Consider the following 12,127-nt stretch of genomic DNA (forward strand, 5'->3'; position numbering starts at 1 on the left):
GTCACGCACTCCTTCGTTTCCCAAGGCCATAAAACGACAATTTTCAAGGCTGACAGTGATGGGACATAAAAATAGTGTTGTGAACTGCAGTGTGTGGGTGTTGAAGTCAAATGCAACAAGTCCAATCTGCATTCAACATGTGTGCTTAATTTAAGCTCATTCGCTGCACCTGCAAAAACCTAATGAACATTTTATATCGGATGTCACCCACGGGCACATTTTCCTTTAACTGTTCTTTTGATTATGCCGTCTTTACAAATTTATTGTGATCGTGCCTGCTGAGAAAGGTCGCATCAGTGCACATTAGTGGGATTTTAGGGTGAAAAGTTGAATCATCAAAATAGGCCATCACAGTACGAGATGATTAGGTGCTTTTTTTCACAGTAAGCTTTTGAGTTTTACTTCAAATCTTTCTGCAAACCACCAGTGTGTTACATTTGCATGTTTCATACATATCATATCAATGATTTTAAAGTGACGTAGTATATGAGCTGACTTTGTCACTGGGAGGAGGAGGGGATGGTGCATGGCATGACACCTAGGAGAGACATCTGCTAATCTGCAGACCACCACTCAAGACCAACAAACAACAAAACTGGTTGGTTCAGCATGTCATTACTTTGTTTGCAGCTGCTTAGCTCCATGTAAAGCGGGTGATTTTTACCAAGACATTGCTGCATTTCCCGCCGAGATAGTTCCACGAAAGGTTTTTTTTTTTTTTTACCGAGACATCACTGCATTTCCCATCAGGATAATGCCCCAAAAAGTGGTTTACTTTTAAGACCTGGCTGCATTTCCTGCCAGGATAGTGTTATGAAAAGCTGTTGTTTTACCACTGCCGAGACAGTGCCACAAAAAAATTGTTTTTTACCAAGACATCAATACATTTTGTGCTGGGATACAGCCAGGAAATGTAGTTTTTTTAAGACATAGCTGCATTTTCTTCCAGGTAAGTGGCACAAAAGGTGATTGTTTTTTACCCAGACATCACTGCATTTCCTGTCCGGATAGTGGCACAAAAGCAGTTGGTCTTGACTGCAACATTGCTGCATATCCCACTGGGACAATGACACAAAAAGTGGTTTGCTTTTTAAGTAGATGTTGACACATTTTGTGCCAGGATAGGGCCCGGAAAAGTGATTGTTACTTACCGAAACATGGCTGCATTTCCTGCTGGGACAGTGGCACAAAAGACAGTTGTCGCTGCATGCCCATTCAAACATTTGAAAAGTTAATTGTAAGATGTGGCTGCATTTCCTACCAGGATAATGGCATAAATAGTGGTTGTTTTTAACCAAGACATCAATACATTTTGTGCTGGGATGGTGTCAGGAAAAGTGGTTATTTTATTAAGACATAGCTGCATTTTCTGATGGGATAGTGGCAAGAAAAGCAATGTTTTTAGGGTCTGGACAGCTGAGCTGCCAGGACACTATTGTAATCCTAGGTATTCTTCTTCTTTCTTCTTTCTTCTTGCAAGGAAATCATACTTCCCATGGATGTAAACTCACCAAACTTTGCACAAAGGTCCAGTCTCATGCCAGATATTCTCAGCTGTAAACTCAAGCCAATAGTCCTGATGGTGGCGCTACAGCAAGCGTCTAAAGTTCAAAACTTTGAAAATTCATAACATATCAACCATACGTGCTACAACTTTTGTACATTTAAACCTATTAAAAATTTCAGTTCATCAGTTTTTTTTCAAAAACTGTAAAACTTCTTAAACCTATCTCCTCCCACAATTTTTGCTCAATTGACACCAAACTTGCTACAGAGCATCTTCAGACTGTCCTACACAAACTATGTTTCTCAGATTTTTGATTTATCAAAAATTGAGCCTACAGTGCATCAAAATGTTTGACTGTAAATGGTACTGTAAACATATACATGCAAATTCTTGCTAAAATCTTCAATGTTCATGAAAAAAATGACAAAATTCTAGAGTCATGGTAGATGATGTATGGCAAATTTCAGAATTTTATCTCAAAAACTGAATTTTTGACAGCATTTTGAATTTTGCTCTAATGTGAACAATTGGAGTCAATGTAAAAATGCCAATTTTAAACATCAGTTTTTCACTTATGGAGCAAATCAATCATTGTTACAAACAAATTACCAACATCTCCATGCTGTCTAGATGCAATATGTGTATTTTCAGATTTTTGTCTTAATAACTGAATTTTTTACAGTGGTTTCAAATCTGCAGTTCCATGCACAGATGGCTGCTTTCCTACACAACAGTGAATGGCTTACTCAATTTGTGAAGCCACTTTTGAATTGCTACTTGCCAATCAGCTCAGAGCGGTAGATGACCATCTTAGGTTCCAGAGGTTGCGAGTTCAAGCCTCAACTGGTGCAGAATCCACACTGTAATGTAATCATCTTCTTGTGCTCCAGCTTATTGCTTAAAATTGCCTGAGCGTGACTGATCACTGTGCAGCATCTTCAAGTCTTTTTTCTGCTAGAAAATCTGCCTTCATAAAAATAAACCAAAGTTATGGAGCAAATCATTGTTAACATATTACCAACATCTTCAGGGTGTCTAGATGCAATATGTGTATTTTCAGATTTTTGTCTTGGTAAGTGAATTTTTTACAATGACTGGCTTAGTCGATTTGTGAAACCGCTGTTGCGTTGCTACTTGCCAATTAGCTCAGAGCAATAGAGGCTGCTCTTTGGTTCTAGAGGTTGCGAGTTCGAGCCTCAACTGGTGCAGAATCCACACTGTAATGTAATCATCTTCTTGTGCTCCAGCTTATTGCTTAAAATTGCCTGAGCGTGACTGATCACTGTGCAGCATCTTCAAGTCTTTTTTCTGCTAGAAAATCTGCCTTCATAAAAATAAACCAAAGTTATGGAGCAAATCATTGTTAACATATTACCAACATCTCCATGCTGTCTAGATGAAATATGTGTATTTTCAGATTTTTGTTTTGATAACTGAATTTTTTACAGTGGTTTGAAATCTGCTTTTCCATGCATGGATGGCTGCTAAACCTACACGTCTGGCTTAGTCAATTTGTGAAGCTACACATGACATGTCGCTGACTAATTAGCTCAGTCAGATAGAAATTGATCCTTAGTCTCAGAGGTTGTGTGTTCAAGCCTCAGCTGATGCAAAAGGCAGATTGTGTTGCTAAATTCCTTAAATGTATTCCAGTTCTTTTGCTTGTTGCTCAGAATTGCCTAAAAATGTCCGGACCCGACCCATCGCTGCGCAGCAGCTATAATTATTTGCTTTTGTTATTTATTTTTTACTGCCTTTTAAGCTAAAACATATGCTGTGTATTGACCCATGGGCTGGAATTGTGCCAAAAACAGTGGTTATTTTTTACTGAGACATTGGTGGGACTGTGACTCCCAACCCAGGTTTTTTAAGTCAAAACATGATCTTTTCCTGACCATAACCAAATAGTTTTTGTGCTTAAACCTAACCAAACTTTAACCACAGTGTTAATGAAACATAAAGTCTCAACATAACCGCTACATAATAATGTTCAAATGTAACCTATTCATGCTTTGCATACATAAATCACTCCTCATTTCAACAGGACTTTGCTTAAACCACAACAATTCCCACATTTTTTTTTAAAGTATAATTATTTTCTTTTCCTCTGACAGAATCCTCAACAAAGTCGAATTCTACTCACTTATTAGACATTTTGAGAAGGACACAATTTCCTTCCTCCTGCTCTTATTGTACAGTACCAATAGTTCTCGTCCTTGGCCCTCTGGGCTCAGAGTCCTGCTGGTTTCATTCCAGCTCCCCACTCACAGAATAGTTTGCACCTGAGTTGGCAGGTGAATGCAATTAACTAGCTGGTAGCAGGAGAAAGCAACAAGGCTTCAGGCCCATGAGGAACAGGACTGAGAACAACAATCAGTATTGTTTTTACTCTCTCCACCTATACAGGCCACCTAACGTACAGCTGAATGCAAAAATCTTCATGCTGCCTTTGTGGAACTTGTCAGATGGCATTATGGAAAATGGAGGAAAGTGGCTGGTTAGGGAAAAATAGATTACACTGCAATTTCTAGAAACAACCAAGCCAAAGTGAGAAAACTGAATCCCAAGGTTGGATTTTTTTAAATCATTTTTACAAACCTTACTATTGTGTAACCACAAGGAAATGGCTGCAGCTTTTCTGTGGTGCCCACTGACACTGTCAGCATGCCCTGGAAGAAGACGTGAAAAGCTGTTTCACACCAAACATGGATTTTTGTCTCAGAAATTTGCACAGAAATTTATATGGAGTAGAAGGAAAAAATAGGAAGTGCTGCACTGGATCAAGGAATTAGGTGTTGGCGATGATTAAAAATCAGGTGCTTTTTAAGGATAGAGCGAGTAATTGAATGAGAGAAAAAAAAGCAATGACTTATTTAATGTAGAAGTCCATGGTTTAGGTTGGAAGTCAAGAAAGCATTTTTTTGGCACTCTGATTTTAATTAAAAATCCTTTATACATTGAAGACCAATAGTCAGGTCAAGTTAAGTCTAAATACATTGGTCACCCATGTATTAAACCTACAGGAGACCTTATGCCACCTAACTGTAACTTCAAACAGAGACAACGGAGACTATTTATTTTTGTGATTTAGGAAGCCCAGGTGTGCCGCATTGCTTAACAAGGTGCAGCACACCTCTCATGGAAGAGGTGCTTAAGAGCTCCTGTGCCAGCAGCAGAAAAGAGAGGCCTCCAGTGTGGGCACTGCTGGCCTTGCTACCTCTCAGCCTGGGATTTGTGTTGTCTTGTCACCCTACTTGGACTTTCACAGCCGTAACTTTCATTCTTATCCCGCCACGTCGACGACTTTGGAGTGAGAGCGGGTTGGACCAAGTGTTGTAATTGACGAGTTGGAAGTGAGAAAGTTTTGTTTTCTGGGGATCCCCTGAAACTTCCTCAAGAACCCCTGAGGGTCCCCGGACCCCTGGTTGAGAGCAACTGTTCTATATTACATATGTTTATGTGTTCACGCTTCTTGTGTGGAGTCGTTCTGGGTTTAGGTCTGATGGGAGACGCTCCTCGCAGCTAAACTCTTAACGGTCCAGGTTTGCAGTGTCCTCAGTGGTTTCCTGAAGCCTTCAGCTATTCCTCTGCATACTTACCCCTGCAAAAATACCTATGTAGATAACTGCTCTCCAAGGCGGAAACTGCAAAATGCAGCTACCAGGAGAATTTTGTTTACAGGCTCTGAGGAGGGATTGTGATGCTGATTGCTACAGTAACAAGTCCCTGAAGTGCCTTTTGAGACATACATTAGAGATCATGTGGAATAGTCAAACAGTTGGCACGTCATAAACAACAACTATTTTTAGCTTTGTGTTTTCCTTTCGTTTTTATCTGTAGATGGGGTCATTAGCAGCGATGTGGCGTGGAGTCATATGACACAGAAGCATAAAGTACCAAAGAAGCAGATGGTTGCACTTTTTGTTGTTGAGTCTAATCGCTGCTGAGTTGCCTGAAGGCGTGTGCCCTTGAAAGGCCAACAAGACAGGATCCGGTCTGGTGATAGGACCTGCAATAATAACATTCTTCACTTCTATTACCTTCTTAGCTGTCACGACTGCAAGCACATGTAGTCACTCTAATCATTAGGATGAAACTGCTCCCACTAATTGAAGCAGTGTTAACAGATAGCAGCTTTATACGCAACATTTCCCCTGAGTAACATATTCCAGACTACACTAATCTGTAGAGCAGACTGCCACAGGCTGTACAAAAGAAATAATACATCACACAACGCAGTTAATATAACAGGGAGAGTGGGTGAGCCCAGATGCCCAGAGATGCTTGCCTGCCAACACCCAAGACATACATTTGGTCCTTGAGCGTGATAAAAATCTCAATATAGATTGCTGTCATGCTCTCAAGCGGCGTCAGTCTTATTGCTTTGCAGCACAACACTGCAAACGAGATGAGTTACATGGTGTAATGTTAGACTCTGTGCACTGTGTGTCTGTCAAAGCAACAGACAGGATCCGTGTGGACTTAGACAGGCAATTTGAGATATGCAACAATTTACAGTGCAGCATACATTTAACAATTATTTAAATTAATATGTTGAGCTCTTTATTGATCTATGGTTCTTTTTTCTCTGCAGAAAGAGATTCCCATGGAGAAGACACCCGTCAGCGCAAACCCGCCTCTCGACTTCTCTCTGGAGTCCCTGAACAAGCTGAATCACAGCAGCTCCAGCAGCACCAGCCTCGGCAGCCGCAGAGGTGACTGCAACGCCGACGCGGGGAAAAGCGGGGAGGACTGCTGCAAGGTGGACGAACCCTCCTCCTCCAGCTTCTCAAGCAAGCCCGGGGCGGATCCTGTGGGCTCCCTCAGCGACTCACTGTACGACAGCTTCTCCTCCTGCACCAGTCAGGGCTCCAACGAGGTGTAGGGGGCAACGAGTAAGAAGGCAGGGCTGTAGAGTCTCCTCTGACATCTTGGACATGTCAAGTTTATGTCCACTTTTTCTCTCCTTGTCCAATTTTTAAGCATGAATTTTGCAAGTAATAACATACTTCCATCACCAGAAAAAAAAAATGTTGGCATTGTACGTTTTTGCAAACCATGGATATAATACATTTGCACAGTGTTATGTAGTGGATATGTTTCAGCAACACTGATTATCATGTGGTTAGGTTTAGACATAAAAACCACTTGGTTGTGGTTAAAAAAAGGATGATATTTTGGCTTAAAATACTTGGTTTGGGAGTCACAATCACAGCAGGACAAGCAGCAATGTCTCAGTAAAAAACAACCACTATTTTTGGTACAATCCCTGCCTAGTTTGGTGCCTAAAAAGCAGCTTAAAAAACAGACTGGTTGCTACAAAATGCCTGCATTAGGTGCCTAAAATGCAGCTGGAAAAACACTGACTGGTTGCACCTGAACACCTGCGTTTGGTCCCTAAAAAGCCACTAGAAACACACCGACAGGTTGCTACAAAACACCCAGAGCTGGAGCCTAAAGCTGCTGGAAACACGGCAGTGACTCGTTAAATCCCACCAGTTCTGTTGTTTGTTAGTCTCGATTAGTGGTCTGCATCTTGCCTAGGTGACCGGTCACCAACCCCTCCATCTCCAGATGACAAATTCAGCACATATATGTCACATTAGAAACACTGATAAAATATCTCTAAAATGTTCAAATATAACATATTCATGGTTTGCGGAAAAATACAAGTTGGGGCGAGCTGGTGTGTTCTGGTGTTGCTCCCAAGCCTCTTTGGATCTGGTTTTGATCATGCTTTTCTTTCCCCTGAGTTTGGCATTGACGTGGTCTTGACTTTAGGTCTGCCACAACACACGGAGCCCTGCCCTCTCTACATACGACACAAAGCACTTAGTGGAGCTGGAGACACGAGGACAAGACCTCAACCCAAACACCAAACCAGGACTTTTAATAGTTTGACTCTGGGTGCGGTGGACTGGACAGCAATACCCAACGTTGTCTCATTGCAAATGTTTTTCTCCCCATGCCGGGGATCTTCTTATCATTGCACTGTAACAAATACTGTACAAAGTTTGTAAGGAGTGTAAAGTGAACGATTATTCAAGCAGCGATAAGCAGGGCGTCTTTTTGGGGCAACACTGGTTGGCGTACAACAAAATCGTTTGCATTCCTGTTTGCTAGGAAAGTAGATTTAAACCTAAGGTGTCATTTTATGTTTTGCTGCTAAGTACGTTGCCCGTTGAAGTTGCCCAAATATTGTGGAATCACAACCTGTAATAATCAACCTGCTTTATCTTCTCCTTTGAAGCAATACTTTTAAAACTAATAGGATTTAGCTTTTATTTCATTTCTGTTCATTTTAAATTGTGTTGTTTTGAGCAGTTATGCTGCCAATAACGCCAAGAAAACAGAAATTTGTGCAAAAATGATCACGATTCAGCTAACAATGCTTATTTTTAGCAGCAGTGATGTCAACTATTGTGTTTCCATGTGGTACATTAACCAATACAAATATTTTTCAGTGTCTGACCAGTACATATTTACAACAAACGATCAGCTTTTTTGGCTTGAACGCACCATTGCGTGTCATTGTGTCATTGTTGGTAGCTCAGGGAACATACTGGACTAATGTAGATTGTAAAATGTTGACAAATACAAACAGCAATCTTATGCTTTTTTTTGTTGTTGTTTTTCAGTTCCTGATGCAAACTCCAGAATCCAAACAGCTTAGTTTATCTCATGTAGCATAGTGTATACCTGAACTCTCCAAACCTCACTTTTCCTTTCATAGTTGTATATTATGTTGTATATAAAAATAAGTTAATATCAGAATGGGCATTGCTGATTGATATATGCAAATAAGTAAAAAAAAGATGTAAATTGTTTGCCAATCATTCAACCAAGGTTTTAAGTTTTGAAAATCTTTTTTTCTTATGGAATTCTTTAGGGGTTCTTCTTTAAAGCGAAATCTTTATTTTGATCGATAAGACTAAAATATTTTATCACTTTATTTTAAAGACATATTTGAGCTTTTAGGTGAGCCAAATTTCTCTCTGGACTTTGACCAGCTGGTGCTAATCAACAGAGCCGACTGTGTGTTTCAATTTTTCTATGAAACTGTTAATACTGTATGAAGAGAGTCTGAAGTGTGTATTTTTCTAGGTGTCCAGTATTTATACCCACATTTTGTACTGTCAGACTGTAGTGTGATTGTCATGCTTCACCTCTCTCCTTAAATGTTCCTTTGTAAAGAGAAATGGTTACCAGCAGTGTTACTTTGGTAATTATTATTAATGTTATTGTTATTATTATTATTATTACTGTGTGCAATTTTGTCTGTTACACCAGACTTTAATGCTATATTTTATGTAACTATTTCCTAAATAAATATGAGAAACTATTTCCTATTTCAAACTGAGCTGCAAGGCATGTTGAGTGTTTGTATTTCTATTTGTGCGTCACCAGGTGATTCATTCATTCTTTCAACTTGGAAATAAAAGGTTTGGAGGAAACCCGAAATCTTTCACCCCAGGGGCATCGCGTGTAATCACCGCTTCCCACTCACAATCTGTCAGCAGGAGCTGGAGCTGCAGAGCCGGCGACAGTTTGCTCCGAGACTGCGCTCCGCTTCGTGCGGAGGGATTTATAACCATTAGTCCCTTGATGGGTAATTACGTGCATATAAATAAATGCAATTAGTTTATGCACGCGCTGATGATTTCTCTTTCTGGCTGCCTCTCCACGCAGTAATAGGCTCAATGTGTACTGATCACTTTCAAACAGCAACAGAATCAAATTAGTGAATAAATATTGTGATTTGGTGTGTATATTCGATGTTCGAGGATGATGTAAGCAGAAAATAAAATTTCCTACAGGTAAAATAGTCCACAATGATAGCACAGTTTAGATGTGCACTAATCTATTATGTAAGGAAACACCCAATGGAGCTGGCTGCAGAGGAGTTGATATAATGTCATAAAAAGGACACTAAAGCAGGGGCCTAGATACAGACAGTGTGGAGTTTGGGGTTCCCACCTCAGAATTAAGCTCATGTTTAAACCTTTACTGCAATAACTGTGTTGTCATCTGCTATATATGTCCTTGAAAAGACTTACCTATCTCCCTCATCAACACACTCCCACTCCAACCTTGTCACATATCGACATTTGGTCATGGACCTTCCACATCCAAATACGGCAAGAAAGGTACCCTGGGTGAGTTGGTTGTTGATGTGCCTGTTACATGCATTTTCCTCTTTCAAAATAAACTTCCTTTTTTACAGGAAATCTTCCATTTACATACAGTCTCTTTCAAAATAAACACACTATGTCGGTACAACAACACGATTTCACGGTTTTTTTTCCTCCAACAACAAACTCACATGTTTGGGTTTAGGCAACAAAAACAAGAGGTTAGTTTAGGAAAAATTTGGCTTTATTCACACGAACACCACTCTCACGGGTGAAAGTCAGCCGCCTTAACTTTCAGTCTTGTTCTGCCACATTTTATATATAAATATCTATCTATATATATATAGATAGATAGATAGATAGATATAGATATCTATCTATCTATATATATATATAGATAGATAGATAGATAGACAGATATATATATATATATATACATATATAGATATATCACATGAAGTCATACTACTGAGCTCACTTTGCCACTGCTGCTGTCTTCTAGGTATCTTATCTCATGTCACTCTGTGTTTTTTCATTATAGTCTCTTTGCTTCTCCTGCCATGCCATTATATGGGTCATGTGATGGCCTCTGATTGGTTCCTGCCACTATATAGGTGGGGCATTACCTTTGTTGTATGTTTTGAAAGACCTGCAGTGTTCGAAACATGCTGGCTCTTTTCATGATTTGGCCACTAGAATAAAGTTTTTTTTATTATTATTTCCTTCCTTGTTTTTCCACAGGTTTTCTATATTTTTCCGAGTGCTTGGATTGCCCTCCTATCAATCACTTGCCACTTCTGTATAAACTGATTTTTTAGCCTCTTTTCTGTTTTCACTCTTGCCATTCACGCTTGTTAATTTAGTCCGTTCCCATTCCGAAGTCATCAGATACTGACACCAAAAGCCATCTGTCGCAGCGGTATGATATGCCACAGGATGCCGTCACTTTGAAACAATGTAATATAAGGACATGGAAAGGGGTAAGAGTGGTGGTGGATGCAGAGACTGTTTATACATAGTGCCCAGCGTTACGCACCTGGCCAGTTTACCCTAACATGTCACTTGGGTAAAGTTGGGGTTTTTTATGTGTTTGAAGGACCAAAGTTTTTAAAATATTTTACTTGACAACATGAAAATACAGCAGATACACATACGTATGTTACAGCTGTATGTGTTCTGTGCTGCCGTTTCTTTCCCCTCCATTGTAGGTCTGCCCAGGTGTGCCGCATTATTTAACAAGGTGCATTGCACCGGGCATGGAGGAGGCGCTTAAGAGCTCCTGTGCCAGCAGCAGAGAAGAGAGGCCTGTGGTGTTGGGACTGCTGGCCCTGCTGCCTCTCACCAAGGGATTTTTGTTGTCTTGTTTGTTTATTTTACTTGTGGTTTTGAGTGTTTTAAAGGTGTCTCATGTGATTATTTTGGGTGAGTGTTGGAGTTTTGCTCATCCCAAAGGTGGGGCGTAACAAAACAAGTTCTAAAAGTAATACTTAAGGTAGTCTTCAGAATTGTAGGTGTCTTTTGGAGGGATAATATATCAAAAAGTGTCTCAAATCACCTGACTTCACACTTTGGAAACACCCAAAGGAGTAGATGTTAAAATGTCATAAATAGGACACTAAAGTCAGTCCAGTGACCATCACTGCAGTATTACAGAAACGTATACATGTAGGAGTCATGAAATTGAAAATACATGGACACAGCACCAAAAATGAGACGTCAATGGTTAGAAATACCAAAAAGCCAAGTCATTCATAGGCTGCAAGTCCCAAAATATTACTAAAATGCTCTTTTGTCACCACATGATGACTTAAAGTATTATCATTTGTAAGACCCAAAGTACCCAACACTCTAGAAAAAATAGAAAATAAAAAGGTAATAATTTGCATGCATTTTTATAAGTAGTTCCAACGTTGGACTTTCTTAGTAAAGGCCTCTGCACACTGAGTCCGTTTTTTTGTTTGTTTGTTTGTTTGTTTGTTTGTTTTTAAATCCAATGAGTTCATCCAACAAACAATTCATTACGCACAGAAACCTTACACACTGATTCCAACGCGTTTTATGTCTTGAGCATTGCGAAAATTTGTAATACCTGACAAAATGAAAAGAAATAATTCCTCATTTGCCTATCTACCTATCTGGCTGTCACCACACCCTCCCTGTCTTGCATTTGATGCTGCAACTGCATGACAGGGCGGTGCTGTTCTCCTTCTCTTGTCTCCACATTCTGTGTGCAGTCCACATCCTCCTCCTCTTCATCATCATCCACCTGAATATAACTATCTGACCTGTTGAAAGTGAGCTGTCTGATTCATGGAATGATTCTATGCACCCTGTTCCTCTGTTTCGTTGTGTCTGTGTCCCACCACCACATTGTCTTCACTGATTCTTGGTCAAACGTCTCTAAAGGCTTCTCTTCCAAACATAATTGACACAACATGAGGTATTTATTTTTAGATGTGCAAAAATTTCAAACGAAAAAAAGAGAGTC

At 39.9% G+C, this 12,127-nt stretch overlaps 1 protein-coding gene across 4 annotated transcripts in view; it reads left to right on the forward strand.

Moving 5' to 3' along the window:
- The window catches only part of LOC125884955 (nck-associated protein 5-like), a 241,421-nt gene extending 232,558 nt beyond the window's left edge, over positions 1-8,863 (forward strand). For all 4 annotated transcript variants that reach the window (XM_049570270.1, XM_049570271.1, XM_049570272.1 and 1 more), the window contains one exon: positions 6,102-8,863. In XM_049570270.1, the coding sequence (XP_049426227.1) occupies positions 6,102-6,392 (291 nt within the window). In that variant the 3' untranslated portion in view covers positions 6,393-8,863. The remainder of the gene's footprint in view (positions 1-6,101) is intronic.
- Positions 8,864-12,127: the final 3,264 nt, after the last annotated feature.

This window comes from Epinephelus fuscoguttatus, linkage group LG24 (assembly GCF_011397635.1).
Source record: "Epinephelus fuscoguttatus linkage group LG24, E.fuscoguttatus.final_Chr_v1".
Classification (NCBI taxonomy): domain Eukaryota; kingdom Metazoa; phylum Chordata; class Actinopteri; order Perciformes; family Serranidae; genus Epinephelus; species Epinephelus fuscoguttatus.